The sequence below is a fragment of the Mustela nigripes genome, chromosome 6, assembly GCF_022355385.1.
Source record: "Mustela nigripes isolate SB6536 chromosome 6, MUSNIG.SB6536, whole genome shotgun sequence".
Taxonomy (NCBI): domain Eukaryota; kingdom Metazoa; phylum Chordata; class Mammalia; order Carnivora; family Mustelidae; genus Mustela; species Mustela nigripes.
This window is the reverse complement of record NC_081562.1, coordinates 10,504,862-10,525,856: the sequence shown is the minus strand read 5'-3', so window position 1 is coordinate 10,525,856 and position 20,995 is coordinate 10,504,862. Positions and strand designations below refer to the sequence as shown.

The 20,995-nt window shown below is 56.9% G+C and overlaps 1 protein-coding gene across 1 annotated transcript in view; it reads left to right on the top strand.

The window, feature by feature from the left end:
- Nucleotides 1–20,585, top strand: part of CYTH4 (cytohesin 4) — a 29,520-nt gene extending 8,935 nt beyond the window's left edge. Inside the window, exons 3-13 of the mRNA XM_059402074.1 lie at nt 931–995; nt 2,532–2,598; nt 4,152–4,270; nt 5,535–5,615; nt 7,392–7,504; nt 9,174–9,322; nt 14,739–14,850; nt 16,227–16,303; nt 16,647–16,718; nt 17,235–17,389; nt 18,594–20,585. Of these exons, the coding sequence (XP_059258057.1) occupies nt 931–995; nt 2,532–2,598; nt 4,152–4,270; nt 5,535–5,615; nt 7,392–7,504; nt 9,174–9,322; nt 14,739–14,850; nt 16,227–16,303; nt 16,647–16,718; nt 17,235–17,389; nt 18,594–18,666 (1,083 nt within the window). The 3' untranslated portion in view covers nt 18,667–20,585. The remainder of the gene's footprint in view (nt 1–930; nt 996–2,531; nt 2,599–4,151; nt 4,271–5,534; nt 5,616–7,391; nt 7,505–9,173; nt 9,323–14,738; nt 14,851–16,226; nt 16,304–16,646; nt 16,719–17,234; nt 17,390–18,593) is intronic.
- Nucleotides 20,586–20,995: the final 410 nt, after the last annotated feature.

Sequence of the window (20,995 nt, the reverse complement as noted above, 5' to 3'; positions counted from 1 at the left end):
CTCAGCCGTTCACTTGTCTGATTTTAGGCTACATCTGAGGCAGGCCCTGGTTCTGCTCCTGGAATGTACCACGCTCCGTCCTGCCCCTGGGCCTTTGCACTCGCAGCCTGGGACTCTCCCAAGCTCTCCTCGTGGCACCTCCTTCTCATTTCATTAATTAGGGGGGGGGGGTCCTCTACCCCCAGGTTCCTCCTGCAGGATCGAGATGAAAAAGGCCAGAGGGGAGTGGGGAAAGCACAGACTCGGAATCAGGACTTAGACATGTCATATCACCTCTCTGCACCTCAGTGTCCTCTTCTGTAAATTCCACTAGGATTACTAGGTCCTTGAGAAGAGGGCCTGCACTTTCTGGTACCCTGGTGTACCCATAACTCCTGGCCCATAGCAGGCACAGAGTCAAGGCCGAATGACAAAGTCAACGGACGGGTGATGGAAGCCAGAGAGGACTCAGGGCCTGGTCCTAGGGTGGGAATTCACGCTTCGTGGCTGGGAGGCAGTAGGGAGCCACAACAGGTGTTGGGGAAAGGGAGGTGCCAAGTTGTCCTTCAGGAAGCTGGCAGCGGGGTGGAGGAGGGCTTGTTGGGCAGGCTTGGCTAAAAGGCAGGAGATGCCACAGCTGCATAGGGGAGATGAAAAGGCTGGAAATAGAACGGGGTGAAGGGTGGGAACTTGGGGACTGCCTCCCCCAAGACAGGAGCCCTTGGGGAATTGGGCATCAACAGGCAATAGGTTGGCTTCGGATTGTGAGGATAAGAAGCATCTGGGAAAGGGATCTGGTCAAGGGTAGGGACCCTCAGTGGTGGCTCAGGGGAGTCGGGGGTCACACCCAGGGGCGAAAGTGGTTGTGGGAAGAGGGGGTTCAGGAATCTTTTTCCAGCCCAGCCTCCGTCCCTGACTTTGCTCCCTGTCGCACCCCCTGCCACCCCACAGAAGCTGAAAGATGAGATCGCAGATGTGTTTGCCCAGATTGACTGCTTCGAGACCGCGGAGGAGAGGTGAGCGGCCGGGCCAGGGGACACCGAGAAGCTGCCGGGGTGGCTTCCCAAGGATGTCACACCCCAGGAATGAGCATGAGGGAGCAGGGGCCATGCCTGGGTCTGGGGTCCTTGTGAAATCAGGGCGTCTGCATGGAGGAAGAGACAGTGGAGGTGAGATAGGAACAGGGAGGACCCTAGACTCCACCGTGTGGCGTGGTCTGGTCCTAACTTCTAACAGACCTCTCTTGAGAGACACCCCTACCCTCAACCCCTCCACCCAAAGTCTCCCCAACCTACCCTGACCCAGCCCCTGATCTGTCGCTGGCCAGGAGCATCATGGGATGGGCCAGGGGAAGGAGAGTTCAGCCCCAAGGAGGAGGACCAGGAACCAAGGACCTCACAAGTACCAGAGCCCGGCCAGGGCGAGGCCAAGGCTGGCCCACCGCACCCCTCCCGCAGGGTGTCATCCACCTGTACCTCCTATGGGAAGACCGCCGCCTCCCACCCAGGGCTCTGTGACCTGGGGCTGGTCCCTGCCCCTTCCTGGGCCTCAGTTTCACCACTTATGGCAAATAAGAATCTTGGTTCCAGGGCGCCTGGGTGGCTCACTCTGTTAAGCGTCTGCCTTCAGCCCAGGACATGATCCCAGAATCCAGGGATCGAGCCCCAGTTTGGGGCTCCCTGCTCAGTGGGGAGTTTGCATCTCCCTCTGCCCATTCTGCCCCCACCCCCACTGTTCATGCTCTCTCTCTCTCTCTCTCTCAAAGAGAGAGAGAGAGATTGAGAGTGTTGGTCCTATATAATCCCCTAAGGCCTCAGGCAGGGACTCCAACATCTGAGTCCCAGGAAATCCCCACCCTGCCCCCACCACCCCTTGGTCTCTAATGCCTCTAGTCACCATTCTAGACCCACACACAAGTCACACGGACAAGCATGGGTGCACACGCGGCTGCCCTGGGTCTCCAGGCTCCCTGTTCCAGCTCCAACAATAGCATCCCATTCGTAGAGCACCTGCCACTGAGCTATTTTGAACATTCCCCCTCTCCACAGTGCTGGGAGGCAGGTGATGGTGTCATCCCCATTTTACAGATGAGAAAACTGAGTCCCAGAGAGATCAAGTGATTCAGCTTCTGTGGCTCAGCCAACAAAACAGTGGTGGGATTTGCACCAGGAGTCTGGCTCCAGCCTATGCCCTCACCTCCAGCCTCCCTGCTGTCCTGCCCCCACTCTGAGCACAGCACCCCCCACACACACACCCCTGCCAACGCTCTCCCTAGAGCAACTCTGGGCTCCCAAGGCCATGGCTCCAGAGCTGGTTAAAATGCCGATGCTGGACCCATCGGAAGAATCTCCTTTAGCAGCTCTGGAAGGGGCCCAGACCCTCCGTTTCTCTCACTCTCCCCGGTGACTCCAGGCAGGGTGTGAGAACCCCACTGGAGGCTCTTGGGAAATATTGGCTCTAGTGAGCAAAGCATCCTTGGGGCTCGGAAGGGCGGTCCTGGGGGCCCAGGGTGGTCCCGACTGACATCGTGTCTACTGACATTGTGTCTACAGCCGGTTGGCCCAGAAAGAGAAGGAGCTATGCATCGGGCGTAAGAAGTTCAACATGGACCCGGTGAAGGTAGGCATTTGTGGGGGGGTTCCGGTGGTCACGGGGCTGGGGGAGCTGTACGCCAGACACCTTCGCAACATCCTCTTGTTCCCCTCAACTGACAATTACCCACCGTACAGAGGAGGAAACTGAGGCCCAGCAGAGCTCAGTACCTTGCCCAGCATCCCACGGCCCATCAAGGCTGAAGGGGTCTGTCACCCTACAGCATAGCATGAGGGGGGAGCCATGGCGGAGGATGTGGGGACCTTGTGTGAGGTCCACGGACCTGAACTCTGCTGCTTCCTCCTTTGTGAGACGGGCTTTGGACAGTGGGGCCCTTAGATCTCGGGGCTCAGTTTCTAGAAGTGTCTTCTAGCCTCTCAGTCTGGGGGCACTGGCACGGAGAAACCCAGGGCTCAGGAACCAGCCGCGTTCTCTCCCCTTCCCCGCCAGCCCCTGCCCATTCCCCCGCTCTGCTGCCCAACCTCCAAGCAACCCCAGCCCCACCTCTCACCCAGCTAGGTGGCAGAGGGTTCCCTTCCTGCCTGAACAAAGGCGGGAGGAAACCACAGACTGACAGGCGGAGGTGGGGTCAGGGCAGCCCAGGCGTCCCTGGAAATTTCCTGCTCGCCCTGAGGCGGCTGCCTCTTCCCCATCACAGGCACACACAGGCTCACAGTGTCACATACCCGTGTGCCTTCTGCAGCCACAGGAATCGGACCCCAGCCCCGTCCACACGGAACACACACTCACACACACACGTGTACACGCGCACACAAGCGCACTAACTCATCCTCCCACCAGAGCACAGAGAGGGGCCCCCGAGGGAGCCCCATGACCCACTGCCAGTCAGTGAGAGCCTCCCCGCAAACTGCCCCCGCCATCTTCCAGCAAACTCTTCCCCAACAGGAACAGGGACATGGAGGAGGCCCTCCTGGAAAACCAAAGACGGACCCTTCAAACTCCCCAAATTAGAAGGACAGATTCTGAGCGCTGGGGGGTGGGGAAAGAGGTGCGTGTGACATCATCAGATCCGAAAAAGCATTTCGTGTAGAAAGGGAAGGAAAGGCACCACAATGGACACTGTCTCCCTCTGAGTGGTGGGACTTGGCAATTTCCTCTTCTTTTGATTTAGCTGTTTTTTTTTCTAATTTTTATACAATGAACATAAATTACTTGTGAGGAAAAAAAATGAAACACTATTTTTAAATAAATGGGTTTTAAGAGGACAAAAGGAAAGTCTGAATCATGGAATCTTAAAGTTATAAATTCATAGAATCATTGAAGACTATAATCCAAGAGTTCAGACTGAAGGGAATCTGAGGAGCCCCTGGCGTGAACCTGGTTCATTGCAGGAATGCTCTCTCTCTTTGTATGCCTCCAGTGACAATGGACTCACCACCTGATAAAGGCCGCTTCTCTTGAGGAGGGACAGAACTTCCCAGGACAGTCTGTATCAGAATGCCAGGTCCCCATGCCCCACCATCTATCTTGCGGTCTGGCCACAGGCCGCCCCCTTCTCTTCCTCCTCTCCCACTGGCGACTGTGTCGGGGCTGATCTTGGGTTCCGTCACCCCCTACAGGGCATCCAGTATCTCACTGAGCACAAATTGCTGACGCCCAACGTCCAGGACATCGCCCAGTTCCTATACAAAGGCGAGGGCCTCAACAAAACGGCCATTGGCACCTACCTGGGGGAGAGGTAAGGTGGGGTGTGGACTTAGGGAGATAGGGAATGTGGGTGTGCAGGTGTGCGTAGGTGTGTGCGTATGTGGGCAGGTAAATGAGCGAGTGAATTATGTTAGGGAAGTCATAACTCTTGGGCTTGAAAGGGCTAACTGATCACTTCTCTCCAACTTCTGAACCCAAGCCTGGCTTCCTTCCTTCCTTCATTCACTCATTTGTTCAATAATTAATATTTTTTAGTATTTACCATGTGCCAGGCAGTGTCAAATTGCTGGATTTAGCCTAGTGAACAAGACAAACAAAAATCCTTTCCTTAGGGAGATACATTCTGGCGCAAAAGACAGATCCCAAAATACGTAAATATGTTAGAAAATTGTAAGTTCTTTGGAATGCAAATAAAGCAGGGAAGGGAGATAAGAACCACTGAGAACCACAGGTCAAGGGCTGTGACGTCAGATACTGTGGATATCTTGCCGTCAGATACTGTGGATATCTTGCTGTCAGATACGGCAAGAGTCTTGTGAAGGAAGTGTCTCATGGAGAAATTGATGCTTGACACTTAAAGGGAGTGAGCAGTGAAGACCTCTGGGGGAGGAGCATTCCAGACAAAGGGAAGAGCACATGCCAAGGTCCTGGGGCAGAAGCATGTTCAAGGAACAGCAGGCTGGTGACATTAGAAGAGACCAAGGGAGAAAAGAAGTAGGAGGTGACAAGGCGGAGCTCCGTGGGAGGGTTCAGGGCAGAGGAGTGGTGAGAAAGGACCCCTCTGGCTGTTGGGAGTGGCAGGTGTGCTGTAAGTGACAAGGGGGGAGCTAGACCAGCAACGCTTCTCCCAGGTTCCCCGGTGAACACGTTCCTTCTCCTAAGAGAGCAGAGGATGCAGATGGCAAAAAGGGCAGAGCTTTCAGTTTTGACCTGGGAAGAGGGAAGAAATAGGAGTAGGCATGGTTCTCTCTATTTTACAGATGGGGACATGGGGACTTGGGAAGCCCAATGGCTTAAGTAGGGTCATCCAGGCAGGAAGTGGCAGAGGAAGCACTTGACCCAGAGCAGGCTGTTCTGAAGCCAGAGCTCCCCTCCCAGGTGAACACCCCGTGAGGGTGTGTGTCGGGGGGGGGGGGGGTCATGTGGGCTTAGACAGAGGTGAGCAGAGCAGAAGGCGGCTGGATCCGGAAGGAGGACGCGGCTCCCCTCCTCTCCCTCCCCCACCTCAACCCCCTCCGGGAGGTGGGTGCCCACAAGTTCCCAAGTGCCTGTGCCCTCCTTCCTGCCCTCTCCAGGGATCCCTTCAACCTGCAGGTCCTCCAGGCCTTTGTGGACTGCCACGAGTTTGCCAACCTCAACCTCGTGCAGGCCCTCAGGTGAGTGGACCGGGAGGGGGGCTCAGCCCCCGGGGGTGGCCCAGCCTGGGGGGCGGGGAGGGGGTCCAGGAGCCACACTAATGGCACAAACACAGCCTCACCCTTGGTCTCTGATGCCTCTGATCACCTTCCTGTGCCTCCACGACTCGTCATGCTCGCACATTCCATTTTTACAGCCGTATTGCAATATCATGATGACTGTTACCGTTACTTCCGCCATCGCCGCTACCTTTGAGATTAGTGTTTCATTTGTTTTATTAATACAGCATAGTAGGTATTCCCTCTTTCATGTGAAACTCTGGAGCCAGACTGCCCAGTTCATATCCCAGCTCTGTCACTCACCCCCAGGGCAAGTCTCTGTGCCTCAGTTTCTTTGTCTACAAAATGGGAATAATAATAGTACCCATTAGGGGTGCCTGGGTGGCGCCGTGGGTTGGGCATCCAACCCTTGGTGTCAACTCAGGTCATGATCTCGGGGTCCTGGGATGGAGCCCCACATCAGGTTCGGGGCTCAGGAGGAAACTGGCTTAAGATTTTTTCCCTCCCTTTCTCTGTTCCACCACCCACTTGCTCCCTCTGTCAAATAAACAAATAAATCTTTAGAAAAATGATAATAATAGGGGCATCTAGGTGGCTCAGTCCGTTAAGGGTCTGCCTTCAGCTAAGTTCATGATCCCAGCGTCCTGGAATCAGGACCTGTGTCTGGCTCCCGGCGCAGCAGGGAGTGTGCTTCTCCCTCTGTCTCTGCCCACCCCCTCCTGCTTGTGCTCTCTCTCACTCTCTTTCTTGCTCTCTCTCAAATTAATTCATTATTTAATTAATTAATTAAAAATAAATAAATATAAGGCTGGCTGAGTGGGTTAAGGCCTCTGTCTTCAGCTCAGGTCATGATCCCAGGGTCCTGGGATCGAGCCCCACACCGGGCTCTTTGCTCAGCAGGGAGCCTGCTTCCCCATCTCTCTGCCTCTCTGCCTATTTGTGACCTCTCTCTCCCTCTTTCTCTCTCTCTGTCAAATAAATAAATAAAATCTTTTAAATAAATAAGTAAATAAATATGATAATATTACCAAATTCATAGGGCTGTAACAACTAAACAGAAAGTACTTAGAATTGGCTTAGTAAGTCTTGCTGCTATGGGGAATGCTGGGAATGCTGGGAAAATCAGCTCCTGAATGGGGGCATTTGATCTGGGCTTTGAAGGATGATGAGTTTGCGAGGCAGAAAAGGAAGAAGCCACTAACATCCAAGCAATGTGGCCTTCCCTTCGATTCCCATGCTCTTTTAAGGGGGAGGGGTAGGTGGTTGGGAGTCTCAATATTCATTCCTTCCTTCTTTTATTCATTACTGAGCAGTCCCTGGGTGCTCAGGCCAAGGTGAGGCCCAGGGGCAGGTGTGAGAGGAGCTGCACAGACAACCCTTGACCTTGGGGAACTAGCTTTGAAGCTCTGGAAGGACTTAAGTTCAAAGAACAGGAAAGCCCAGCCAAGAGAATGCACCTGCCCAGGGGTCCCCTGTCCGATCCCAGGGCAGACAGAGCCCCCCCGACCCCGGGCTGAGGTGCAGGAGGCCACAAAGTGTTCTGAGACCAGAAGGGCAGAGGGGAGCACAAATTCTGCTCCTGTACTTTGAGAGAAAAGCCGCCTCCCCCTGAGCCTAAAGGACCGGGGCAGACAGTCCCATTTACAGGATAAAGACTTAGGCAAGACAGGCAGAGCAGCTTCTCCGGGGTCCCCAGCCACCCCCACCCACCCACCCACAGCCCGATTCCTCCCCCAGACAGTTCCTGTGGAGCTTCCGGCTGCCAGGCGAGGCCCAGAAGATCGACAGGATGATGGAGACGTTTGCCACCCGATACTGTCTCTGCAACCCAGGCGTCTTCCAGTCCACAGGTGCCCGCGTGGGAGGGGACCTGGGGCTGTGGGAACCCTCCATGACCACAGGCGCATGGCCGCCCCACCCCCTGGGCTCCCCCCACCCCCAGAGCATCGGGGCCCTGGGAGCCCAGACTTCCTCGCTGAGTGCCAACTTTGGGCCAGGCCCTTTGCTGGGCGCTTGTCAGCCGGAGCTGCCTCGGGGCCCAGTCCTTGGGAGAGGATGCAGGAAATAATGCACAGTCCCCCTGGCTGAGGGCAGCGATGGCAGAGTCAGCCTCTCCAGGACGGCTTCTCAAAGGCAGTGAGGTCTGAAAAGGGCTTTAAAGGATGAGTAAGCGTTCTCGAGGAGGTCAAGGTGGAGAAAGGACTTTTCAGGCAGTTTTCATCAGAACAAAGGCCGGTGGCAAGAAACATGCTGGGTAGGAGGCCGGGGGCGCAGGGGTCTAGAAAGATCTCGGCAAAGATCAGTACTGCAGCCAACCATCCTGCCCCTAGCAGGGCGGACAAGAAGTCTCCGCGGCAGGCTTGTCCTGGTTTCTTCTCTGAACCTGAAGTTCCCCCAACAACAAGAAGTTCCATTTTTTAAGCCTTATCTGGGCAATATCAGGTGATCCTGGCGTCTGCTCTCTGAGGTCAGCAGCGTTCTCCTCTCTACATCAAATACAGATACAGTCTGTCCTCTGTCACCTCCACCAGTCTAAATATCCCACGAGGCGGGGGTCATGTCAGATTTATTCACCAGCGAATCCCCGGTCCACAGCACTGGTGGGTGCACACTACATACTTACAGAAAGGATGGAATTTTAAAGCCCCAGACTTGAATCTAACAGTCTAACCGCTTCATTTTGTGATGGTGCATGTAACAGGCCCCCCTTGTGCCTCAGTTTCCTGCTCTGTGCAGTGGGGTTAGTAAGGGTACGTGCCTCACAGGGCTGTCATGGGGACGGGCAGCCACTAGGTGGTTCTGCTGGGTGCGGCTGTTTTCAGAGGTGAAATCCTCAGTGTTCCGGAGCATGAAGACTCTTCGGTTTAAACCTCCCGATGTCACAGATGGAGATGCGGAGGAGGTCAGGCATATCCCTAAGGTCCACCAGGATGCTGGGGACGCAGCTGGACTGCCCTGGCTCAGGACCTAGGGCTTCAAAACACCCCAGAGGAGCAAACACCTCCCTCCCAAATGCTTCGCCCCTGAAAGTCTGAAGAATGGAACAGCAGCTAGGGCTCCAGGAGCCCCGCCGTGCCGGCAAGCCGGCCAAAGAGCACATGACTAAGCTTTGAACAGTGTAGACAACAATAAGTGTTCTCCGAGTTCTGAGGAGGCAGAGAACAGAGTGGGCAGGGGGCTGGAAGGGCTCGGGGAGAGGCTGGAGCTGGAGCTGAACGGGGAGGGTTGGAATGGGTAGCGAAGGGAAGGGGAGGGCATGCCCGGCAGGGCCCCCACCCCCCCACCCTGCAGGAGCCCAGGGGCAGGGGTGGGAAGGGGTGGGAGGGACTCAGCCGCTGAAGTTTGTTAGGAGCCGGGAGGCCCACAGGAGTGGGGAGGAGACCGGGCCTCGAATGCCAAGCTGGGACAGCGTGGGCCTTGGGGCGTTGAGGCGGGTGATGCTTGGCCCCTCGAAGTGGTCAGGGCAGAGGAGGGGAGAGTGATCGGGGCCAGGACTGTGACCACTGTCCCATCTCGCAGATACCTGCTATGTCCTGTCCTTCTCCATCATCATGCTCAACACCAGCCTCCACAACCCCAACGTCCGGGACAGGCCACCCTTCGAGCGCTTTGTGTCCATGAACCGCGGCATCAATGACGGCAGTGACTTGCCTGAGGAGCAGCTGCGGGTAAGAGGGGCGTGGCCCACCTCACCTGGTCCCCAGGGACCCCAGAAGGGCCCACGCTTGGATGGATAGCCCAAGAGGGGGCTCCTCTGAGATGGACCCCCCCAGCTTGGTGTCTGTCTTGAGATGGGCCACCACGAAAGGGGTCAGTCCTGAGATGGGCACGTCCAAGGGGCCCCCATCTTAAGGAGGATGTCTGCTATAGACCACCTAGGAGGTCCTCCCAGACTCCATCCTTTGGGGGACCCTGGGCACCCATCATTCATTCACACCTTCTAGAAAGGGTGCTTCATAGAACGCAGCTATAGTGCTTGGAATCCCAGATTCTTAGACTCTCAGCATGTCAGAGCTGAAAATTCTGTCTCTGCTCAAAGCCTTCCCTCCTCCAGAGAGGGGGAAACTGAGGTCTTCCATAAGGCAGCTTGCAAGCCAAGCAGAATGCGGGCCTCCTGTCTCTTCCTCAAACAGACCCCACCCCAGCCACACTGCACCAGGCCCTGTGCCCAGCGCGGGGCACCCAGGGATGAATCAGCCACAGACCAAGCCTAGGCCAAGTTCAGGGTCTGATGGGAAGATGATGCATATATGAATTATAGCCCTGTGAATTATTATTCATGTGTACTAACTACAGGAACATAGCTACAGAGACACAGAGGACACTACTGTCCCTCTCCTGGGGGCAGAGGAAGGGGGTCATCCTGGAAGACTTCACAGAGGAGGTGACTTTTGAACTGGGCCTTGAAGGTTGAATGGGAGTTTTCACAGAGGGAAACAGAGAAAGAACAGTCCAGAAAGGGGAAACTGCCAGAACCCAGGCCTCACCTGGCTAGGAACGGGAGAAGGGTCCAGAGGGGCTGGCTGGGGTTGTGGGTGTGAATGCACAGGGACAGGTGGCAAGGTGGGGCCGGAGCCCCTCAGAAGGAGGCTTCAAATGACAGCCTCAGGGGTTTGTCAGGGAACTATGGGCAACACGGTGCAGGAAACAACCATGCCGTAAACACAGAAGTGAGCTTCAGAGCCTGCTGCAGCAAAAATGAACTGACAGCTAATTTCCAGGACCAAGGATGCCCCAGAGCTCAATAAAGTTCCCGTCGCCTCCTGGTGACAGCCTGGCAGGAGGTGAGGAGAAGGTGCAATCCTCTCTCCCAGCTTGGCACCCTGCCAAGTCTGGGGCGAAGCCTGGGTTTGGAAGGACTTGGGTGCCCCTCCCTGTTGAAGAACTACCATGCCCTTAGCCCACCACCCTCCTCGGTCCTCAAAGGGGAAAGTTTATCATGAGGGCAGGGGTGGGTGGGGACCCCAACCAGGATGAGTCCTTGAGAGCTGGATTGAGCTCAAGTCAAATCCCGTCTCCCCCATGACCTTGGGGAATGACTCACCACCGCCCCCCTCCAAGCCACCATTCTTTCAACCAGGATAATGATGCCTGCGTCACCCAGCTACTGGGAGTAGCAATTTGTAAAGATGTAAAGGCCAGAGCCCCTGCCAGGTACAGAGCATAGGTTCTAAATGGTGGCTTAGGTCACGATGAAGAAGAATTAATAATAACTTTAAAACCCCAGCGCTTAGTAAAATGCCTGAAATCTCAAAGGCATTTGGGAATCGGTAAGTCATCTCATTGTGGTACCACTGGCAGGAGGTTGGGCGCACCTGGTCTGGCAGATAATGAGTTAATGACATGCCAGCATTATTGCCTCAGCCCCCCACCCGCCCCCCTAGAGCCTTCTTGAGCACCTCCTTTGGCATTTTTCCCAATTCAAGCCTTTTGTTAATAACAATGCGCTACATCTGTACAGAGCTTGTAAGTTTCTCCTCCTAGGGCTTAAGGGTCTAGTACCTCAATTTAGCTTCACACTCTGCCTGGGAGGTCTGGAAGGGTTTATTATCCTCCTCGGCAGCCAAGAGAAGCAAGCACAGAGGGGAGGGGGGAGGAAGAGAAAGAGCAGCGTTGGAGTCACAGCCTCATCCAGGTCCCTGCTCCCCTACTCTCTGGTTGTGTGACATTTGGTAAGTGGCTTGACCTCTCTGAGCTCCCAGCTCGTGGGATTTGTGTAGAAATGTAAGGTATTTAGCCCAAGTGCTTGAGTCGTTCCAGTCGCTAATGAATCCAGAGGCTTCTCTGGATTAAAAAAGGGAAACCACACAAGGGAATCCACACAAAGGGAGCCACGCAAAGGGAACCACAAAAGCCTGGTCCTTGCTGTTCAGGGGTTTTTACTGCAAAATTCCAGGGTGGAGGGGGTGGTGGGAAGCCCGGGTGCTGTGTGGTTTGGGGGCATCTGCCTGCCTTCTCTCTGCGCCTCATCTTCCCTATGTATAAAAGCAAGAACTCACCTTTTGATCACCGTCAAATAGTCAAAGTCTGCCACTTTGTGGAAGGAGTACCCCATCATGGTCCAGAAGCTTGCGCCCTGCTGAAGACACAGAATGCTTTTAAGCTGGGCAAGGCTTCAGAGGGGTGCGCTATGGGAGGCGGGGGACAGGCGACAGTAGCACGTCTTGCCCTGGCTATCCTGATAGGCTGAAGCAGAATGCCTAAGAGACTCAGGGTGTGGACTCAGAGGATAGGAGATCCAATGCCAGCTCTGCCCTTTATGGCGATGTGACCTTGAGTGTAAGCCTCAGTTTCTTCGTCCGCAAAGTGGGCAGATGGTGGTGCCCTCGCGTGGCTCTCCTGAGAAGCAGGGTTAATACACTTCAAGCTCCTGGCCCACAGCAGGTACCCAGGAAATGCCAAGAAGGGGGCCACTCCCCTGAGAGAGCTGCCCAGAGAGGGAGCTTAGGTGGGAGAGGGGGAGAAGGAGAGAGGCCAAGAGGGAAGGCTCTCCAGCCTCTGGTGTTACAGGTGGAGAAACTGAGGCTCAGGCAGGGGAACAATCTCCCGGTTCAGGGCATCTTCTGCTGTGGGCAGCCCTGGATCTCCTGGGTCCTTGTCCAAACATCTCCATCCCCATTAGAACGGACCATATACCAGGCCTAGTTCTGGTCCATCTATGTTCTCATTAACTTCTCCTGACACCTTTAAGCAGTGGGCACCCTTCCCAGTTTACAGCAAAGAAAACCGACCTCCAAGAGTGGTAGCTGGCCAGGGTTCTCATCGTTTGTGAGGACATCAAATTCGAACCCATGTCTCTCTGACTCCAGGGCCCTTCCTTCTGCAGAGACCAGAAGGCAGGATTTGGGCATGAAGGACTTGGCTGTGCTACCCAGCTACCAGTTGCTTCCCGGCTAAAGGAATCTCAATTCATGTAATGGAAAAGATCGGGGATCGATTTGGCTTCAGATCTGTCAGCTTCAGGCTCGGCTAGATCCAGGTGCTCAGTGAGGTCAGGACTCAGTCTGGTCTCCCCATCTCTCGGCAGCCTTCTCCTCTATGCTAGATTCCCTCCTAAACAGCCTCTCTTCAAGTTGCGGCAGAATTGGCAGAGAGGGCCCAGGCAGCTTCAGTGTTCGTTCTGGCTTAGCAGTTAAAACTAAAGTCCCAGAATTAAGGGTTATTGGCTGGCTTGGATCACATGTCATCCCTAAAAAACCAGTCACCGTGGCCAGATCAGAGTCAGTCCCTCCTTCCTGGAGCCTGGGGTGGGAGAAGGGTATCAACCCGCCTCAACAACCTGGACAGAGTGTGTCTGGGCAGGGGAGGCTCCAGAGGAAAGCCAGGGGCAGAGAAAGAAGAGACAAGCCAGCAGAGCCTCTGGAAGGTGGCAGTAATCAGGTCTATCCAGCCAGGTCTGGTGGCCGCCCCCGCCGCGCAGGGGTGTTTACGTATGGGGGAGGGCTGGTGTTTACAAGGTGCTGGAACAGTAGATAAACCGAGCCGTTTCCTCTGCGGGGGCAGAATGTGCAAGCTGACAGGCCACCTGCAGAAGCTGCCAGGGGCCCCTTGTGGGTATCACACACGGAGGATGAGGCCCCTCTGTCTGGCCCCCTGCTTGGTCCTGGGCCTCCCAAATGTTTGTGCTGACAGCTTTGCTGAAAAGGCCTTTTCTGCCACTGGCCTTTGTTCGATCAGCCAGCACCGCTCAAATTCCCAGGCCTGGGCCTGGGCAGGAGGGGCGACAGGGCTGCCCAGCTGCTCTAAGGGTGCGGAGGTTCCAAAAAAGGGCAGATGGTCCCTGCTCCTCCCTACGCCCACCAGCACAGCCAGGCTGAGCCAAGGACTCTGGGGACAGTCCAGAGCCACCTCCATCAAGCCTAGAAAAAGCTGTTTCTGGCAGGATTATAACCTCAGAACTATCAGGTCAGCAAAGACATTTTAAAAACCAGAAAACACCATTTCTAAAACTTTAGGGGAATCAGACAGTACTTATCAAATTTTTCATTTAAAATCTCAAGGAAACCATCAGAACAGCAGCATACACAAAGGCAACAGAAGGAAGTGATTTAATTATCTTCGAGATGGAGATCCAGCACTGTGTCTGGTTTTAATAAACAGAAATAGTCGAGAATGTTTTTCCAAACATTTGGAAATAGGGCAGGTTGATCATAGAACACAAGTTCAAAACACACTGAGAAGATCCACTGCAGACTTCCACAACTCCCCCATGGGGAGGTCTCAGCCCTGGCTTGCATACTTCTAGTGACGAGGAACTCATTATCCTACCAGGTTGCTCCATCCATATTCCAGCAGCTCTAGCTGCTAGAAGGTCCTGCATGGAGAACTGAAATCTGTTTTTGGGGAACTCCCACCAAGTCCCTGCCCTTGAGAGCCAAGTTGGGCATCCCACCTTAAGTGTGTCCTTGGGCCGAGCCTCCCGACAGGGGCAGTCGAACTCCAACCCTTTGGTTGCTCTTCTGTGTCCCTCTAACCAAGGTACACCTGGAAGTCTCCGCTATAGCAGCTAGGAAAAAAGGGGGCCCTCTGCCCTCATGGATGTTACCTAAGGAGGCCCTGCCCCTGGCTGCTGTCCCCTCAGTTGTATGCGAGTGTGTCTGAGCATTTATATGTGTGCATGCACAGGTGAACATGTGGGGGTCTGCAGGTCCCAGCTGAGTGTCCTTGTCTGCAATGGGGGCCAGGGTGGGGATGCTGGGGGAGTGGGGGGAGGGGACCATTAACCGCCTGGTTGGTAAAGAGTGGCCATTTGGCTTGAGGCCAGGCCCTGGGGAAGTCCTGGGGGTTATGACACCCCGGTGTGGCCTGCGGGAGCAGCCCACCCAGTGGGAAAGACCCAGCCCGGCAAGCAGACAGGCACGGGCGAGGCAGCTGGGCCCGATCTCTCTAAGGAGCAGCCTCCACGCTTGCTGCTCTGGCCCCAGAGCCCCGGGTGGGGAGACCTGGCAGGCAATGGCGTTTGGAGGCCCCAGCCACCTGGGGGAAGCGGGTAGAATTTCCAGGCCACGGGGGCCCGGCAGGGTCCAGGCTCCGGACTGGGATGGACATCACAGCCTGCTCTTTGCCTCCCTTCTCTGAGGACAGAACCTCTTCGACAGCATCAAGAGCGAACCCTTCTCCATCCCTGAGGATGACGGCAATGACCTCACTCATACCTTCTTCAACCCCGACCGTGAGGGCTGGCTGCTCAAACTGGGTGAGGCGCACACTCGGCACACTAGGGCACACTCGGCAGGCACACTCAGGCACACACCAGACGCATGCACACATTGACATGAAGCCTCCGCGGTGTAGTCAGGGAACCCAGCCCCCCAGCCATCCACCTGCCCCCTCCCTCCATCTGTCTGTCCTGGGACTGTGGGGGGTGGGGGAGGACGAGCAGGAAGAGGAGGTGAGAGGCCAGCAGACCCCTAGACACTTCAACTACACGCTGGTCTCTCTTCCTGGAGGGCTTCTGAGGAAGCCACGCCCAGAGAGGTTAGGAGACCTGTCTGAGGCCACACAGCCAACAAGTGGGTGCGCAGAGGGTTGGGTGTCCCTGAAGGATGGGGGAGGAAGTGGGACAGGATGTGGCTCAGGGGAGCTTCCCTTCAGCATGACGAGGAGGCTGGAAGGACCTCTAACCCACAGAGAGGAGCCGTAGGTGAGGGTTGAGGGGGCGGCTGCTGCAGCCCAGACAGGCTGCCGAACCTGGTAGGGCCCAGCCCCTGGCCCCAGGCACACTCCCGGGTGCGTCCCCAGCAGAGACAGCCCAGCCAGGGACAGTGGTGTTTGGAGGCAGGTAAGGACAGACCCCTCGTGTTGGAGCAGAGACCTGGGCTGGGGGATGCCTGCCTAAGCCCTCCATGTCCCCATACCCGGATTCCAGCCCTTCTGCAGACCACAGGGAATCTTTTCTTGCCCCGCGGACCCCTCCCAGCCCTAGGGAGACACTGAGTCACAGATCCCAGCTCCTCCACGCATGTGCCAGTGGTCAGGTTCCTCAGCCTCGGTTTCCACCACTGTGAAATGGGAATCATAGTCAATGTGTGGCAAAATGGCCAAGCACTTGGACTCTGGAGCTAGGACACTGGGCTTAAATCTGAGCTCTGCTGCAGGACTTTGAGCCCACGATTGAGCCTCCCTGTGCCTTGGCCTCTTCATCTGTAAAATGGGCTTAATTACAGGTCCTCCTGATAGCTGGTTCTAGGGATTAATAAGCAAATATTTCTAAAAACATCTAAGACATTGTCTGGCAAGCGAAAGATGAAATGCTTAAGCCCGGTGCCAGTCAGGGAGTAGGCCAAGGGATGAACTGAGGGGGAAGGGCAGCCACTGGTCCTGGGGCCTGATCATGGAGGAGCCTTGAATGCCAAGTCAAGTGGCCAGGGCTAGCCTGGAGTGATGAGTGCCACTGGGGTATTTGAAAAACAAAGCAATGGGTCTGGGGAAAGTGTGGTGAGCTGGGGTTTGGGAGGTTTGAGGGGAGGGGACAGAGGAAAGCTCTCCAGGCCCCGCTCCCATGGAAGGACGTGTCCGTGGAAGAAAACAGGGAGAGGAAGTCCGGCTGACTGCGCCATTGGCTTCTTGCAGGAGGCCGCGTGAAGACGTGGAAACGGCGCTGGTTCATCCTGACGGACAACTGTCTCTACTACTTTGAGTTCACCACAGTGAGCAGGGGTCTCCTGAGCCTGCCCCTCCCCCTCCTCCCAAACTCCCACTAAGCGGTCCACTCACAGAGCATGGGACCCCTTTGAGATCATTCACCCCTCTCTGCACCCATTTCAGAGGGGGAAACTGAGCCAAGGCCAGACCAAGCTTACAGTCCAGCCTCCTAACTCTCAGCCCAGGCTCTCCATGCGTTGCTCCCCCCACCCCCACCCCAGGGCGGGACAGAATCTGGGAAGATGCGTGTGCTCCTCTATGAGTTTGGGGAGCCCCGCAAGTTCACTCCCTGCCCTGGGTGTCAAGGCTGCATTTGCTGATCCTGGCCTTCCCCCGCCCCTCCTGCAGGACAAGGAGCCCCGGGGAATCATACCTCTGGAGAACCTCTCCGTGCAGAAGGTGGACGACCCCAAGAAGCCAGTAGGTGGCGCAGCGGGGTCCTGAGAGCCCCAGCCGCTGGGGGATTTTCTGAACCCCAGGTGGGAGGGGAGGGCGGCTGGCCTGAGCCCTCCAGGAGGCCCCCGGTGGGGTTTGGGGTTGCCTCAGGTTCCCTCCCGAGGCCATGGATCCTGGGGGCAGGTCTATGGCATCAAAAAGGGATGGTTTCATTTTCTCTCGGAGCCTGCTTCTGACACTAGCTGATATCCTCGAGTGAGTCTCTGCTCCTTCCTGAGCCTCAGTTTCCCAGGCACTGAGCTGGGGGTTTTAGGGGAAATGGTGGACTTGGGTCGAGCCTGGCACATAGCAAGTTCTCAACGTGAGAGGGAGCATCTCTGGCCCCCTGGCCTGGCACGGGAAGCCAGCCCCGGGTGGGGTGTATCCCGCTGTCTGTCCAAGCCCCAAGTGGATGGTCCTCGCTGAACGCCCGGGAAAGCCTGGCCCAACCGCCCCCTCCTCCCAGCCCTGCCTGGCCCTCACCCAGCCACCTCCCTGCAGTTCTGCCTGGAGCTCTACAACCCCAGCTGCCGGGGCCAGAAGATCAAGGCGTGTAAGACGGACGGCGAGGGCAAGGTGGTGGAGGGCAAGCACGAGTCGTATCGAATCTCGGCCTCCAGCGCAGAGGAGCGTGACCAGTGGATCGAGGCCATCCGGTAAGGGCTGTCTGGGCTTTCTGTCCCTTCCGGGGGCCCCTGCTTCTCTCTGGGCTTTGTCTCCTTGTCTGTAAAAGGGCCTAATCCAGAATCTCCCTCCTGTCTCTGGCATACAAGATCTTCCACCCAGCTTCCGCAGCCAGGCCCCAGGGACACAGGGGAGGGAGGTCATGGAGTAGGGGGACGATCCCACAAGATGTTGCACGAAAATCTCTTTGCCGGGTGCCTGGCATGTGGTCAGTGCTCTCGAATGGTGCTCTCGTTAGCTCCAGGATCCGGAGGGAGCCTGGAAAGACCTGGTGGAGATGGAGGGAAAGGCTCTGTAGGGGAAAGGACCAGTGCTGGTGAAGACAGGGGGCAGGTCAATGGGTGGCCTCCTGGACAGCAGCCCGGAGTCCTGGGGGTGCTGGTGCCGGGCAGTATGGGGGATGGGGCACGTGGCTCTGCGGGGACCGGGCAGTGGGAGGCCAGGCTGCGTGGAATAGCAAGACCTTGGTTGCCATGGCAACTCGTGTGGGTTTCTCCTGGGGGCACCGGACACAGAGAAGGGGTGTGGCCAGGTGAAGAAGGCATGGTGTAGGGGCTGATTTCGAGGTTCCAAGATGGACAGTGGAGGGACAGGTGGAAGGGAGGCAGGTGAGGGGTAGGGGCCAATGGGGAGACGTGGGAGACGGTGGGTCCCCTCGGCCAGAGGAAGACACCAGAGTGGTCGCTGGGCCGGGGGCTGTGTCCCGGGGACTTGTGGGGTCTATGCCCTCGAGCCATGCTAAAGTCCTGTGAAGCAGCCCAGCAGGACCCACTTGGACCTCCATTTCACAGATGAGGCCCTGACCACCTCCCCCAGCCCCCACAGGGGAGGGACCTGCTCTGCCACACAGCCAGTGGGTGGGCAACAGGTCTGCTGGTCCCACTTGGGCTCCTTCCACCTCCTCTGGGAGTCTGAAATGGGGTCCAAAGAACTTGGGGGGCAGAATTCCCGAGGCTGTCCATTCTCAGCCTGACCCTCTCCCGCCTTGCCCGTGGGACTCCGGGCAGGGCTGACTCACTAGGGCCTGGTCCTTGGTGGGGCCATCAGGCCCTTCTCCCGCAGCAGGGCAGGCCATCCTGTCCCCAGGAGACCCACCCCCTTCTACAAGCCTGGGGCGCTGAGAGCCCACCGACAGCCAGCTCAGCCCTGCCGTTCCCTCACTTGCTCTCATTTCAGAGCCAGCATCACCCGAGTGCCCTTCTATGACCTGGTCTCTGCTCGGAAGAAGAAGATTGCCAGCAAGCACTGAGCGACCTAGGAGGTGGTGCAGGGGAGCAGGCGTCGCGGGAACCCCGTGACCTGTGGTTCCTGGAGACATACGTCCCTCCACAGGGCACCCTTTCCTGGCCCACAGACTTCACCCCCGCCCCCATGACTTTGAGCTACCAGGAACAGGGTAGGGGGCAAGGCTCAGGAGGATGGGTGGGAAGCCCCGGAAGGCCACCACCCCCCTGCCCCACGTCACTGCAACAAGGAGCAAGGACAGCAGCTAACGAGGCACCTGCCCCAGAACCCGGCACCCTGTCTTCCCTTTGGGCCTCAATTTCCTCTTCTGTGAAACATCTCCTGTACTCTGAAATGCTGTCGGCCCTCGAGGGAGGAGGAGCCGTGGGGATCCTGAGGGCTTCCTGCCCTTGGCCATGGCAATGCCTTCTTCTTCTGCTCAAGGGGGTTCTCAACCAGCCCCTCCCCTGTCTTCAGCTGGGGCTTGGCCATCCCTGCCTGAGGGACACACACAGAGCTCAGACCCATAGACAGACAGGACCGCCGGGAGTTGCCAGGAGCACTGGACCAGGAACATTGGACCCAGCACCCGCAGTCTCTGTCCCAGCAACATCTCCGGCTTGCCGTGTGTCCTCTGCCAAGTCACAGTCCTCTGGTTCTCAAGACACTGGGGGTTTGGATAGAAACTTCTCAGCCCCTTCTGTGTCTGTACCCCACCCCCACCCCAGCGATGGTAACAGCCGTGGGGCAGGTCCCAGCAGTGCCCCAGCTGCCACCTTCCTCCTCAGGGACCACTTCCTTCAGGTAGAAGGACAAGATTATAGTGGATCCTCCCAACGATCTGGCTGGAGATGGCTGTTCTTGTCGCCTGAGCTGGAGAGACTCTGACCGAAGGCTGCTGGCAAGCCAAGAGCAGAGGGGGCTCCAATCACAAAGATGTCCATTTTGGAGGAGGGACAAGTGGGACTCCTCAAGAAAATGGCAGAGAGCATCCCAGACAGATGTCTTCAAACAGGGCTGATGGTACAGCCAAGAAGCTAAGAAGAGAGAGCCTTGTGAACTGTGGTTACCAGGAGGGCTGCCTGAAGGCAGTGCCCACGCCACTGAGGGACATAGAAGCTCGGGGCAGAGTCCCAGCCCTGAGCAGGGATCCTGTGAGGGGCTGCCCCAGCGGGGTCCTGGCATCTGAGACCCACGGTAGCGCCGCCAAGAGTGGAGCTGACTTCTCCGCACATAGGCAGGCAGCTCCGCCTCCAGGGAGGCCCAGTCTGGAGGAGGATTCCGTGAACAGGCTCCTTCTGAGAAGCTCTTTTCACCCCCTTGCACGGGTCCCAGGGGAGTCTCTGGAGGGAAGTTCCCTGGCAGGAAAGCAGGAGATGCCATCGCCTCTGCCCCACCGCCAGCCTGAGCAAGGCGCATTCCCCAGGGGAGGGAAGACAGTCTCTCTTCCCCTCCGCCCCCACTGACACGCGCATACCTTTCGTGGAGTCAGGAGGAGCTGTCTTTTGAGTAGTGAGATCCCCATCTCTGGAGGTGTGCGAGTGCCTGGTAATGATATGGTGCTGAAGAGGGTCTGAGTTGGGCATCTGCAGGGGGGCCTTGGCGGACATCTGAGGACTTCCACAGACCCCATGGCAGCCTGGGAACTGGATGGCAAAGCTGCCACCTCCTTTGACCCCTGAAAGGGCAGTGAGAGGTCAGGGAAGGAGGACTGGGCTGTGAGGAGCGCGGGCTCCGAGGTCCTCACCCGCCACTGGCACACGCTGGCTGTGTGGCCTCTGCCACGACCCCCTTCCCTCTCTGGTCTTCACCTGCCTCTGTCATCATTGAGAGGGCTGAAGCCGTGATTTCCCAGGCATGAGTGGCTGTCCTGGGACTCATCCCGAAGACAGAATAAAGCTCGTGATCCGTCTGGGGAGGGGGTCCGTCCTCTCTGTGACCACACCTGCCGACCTTGATGCCCCTCGTTCCTTTCCCAGCTGAAGGCAGGAGGGCCAGACAGGGAAAAGTCGGCCCTCAGAGGGCCCTAGACCCTCGTCCTCAGGGCAGCACGGCTGCCACCCACACAGATGTCCCCAGAGGCTGGATTTGTGACAGAGGTCCCCTCAGAGCAGGGCAGAGGTGCAGTGGCCCCGCCAAGGCCAGGAAAAGGCAAAAGAACTTCCCAACAGGCAGTGCTGGCCAAAGAGAGAGTGGGCGATGGCATCAGGAAGCAGATGTCCAGCCTGCCTCAGCACAGGGAGACACCAGCAGTCACTGCAGAGGGAGGGGGGTTCCTGAGCTGGAATTCAGTAACCTTCACTTATCAGTACTTTCCATAATGTTTAAGTAGCGTCAGTGTTCCAGGCACGGGG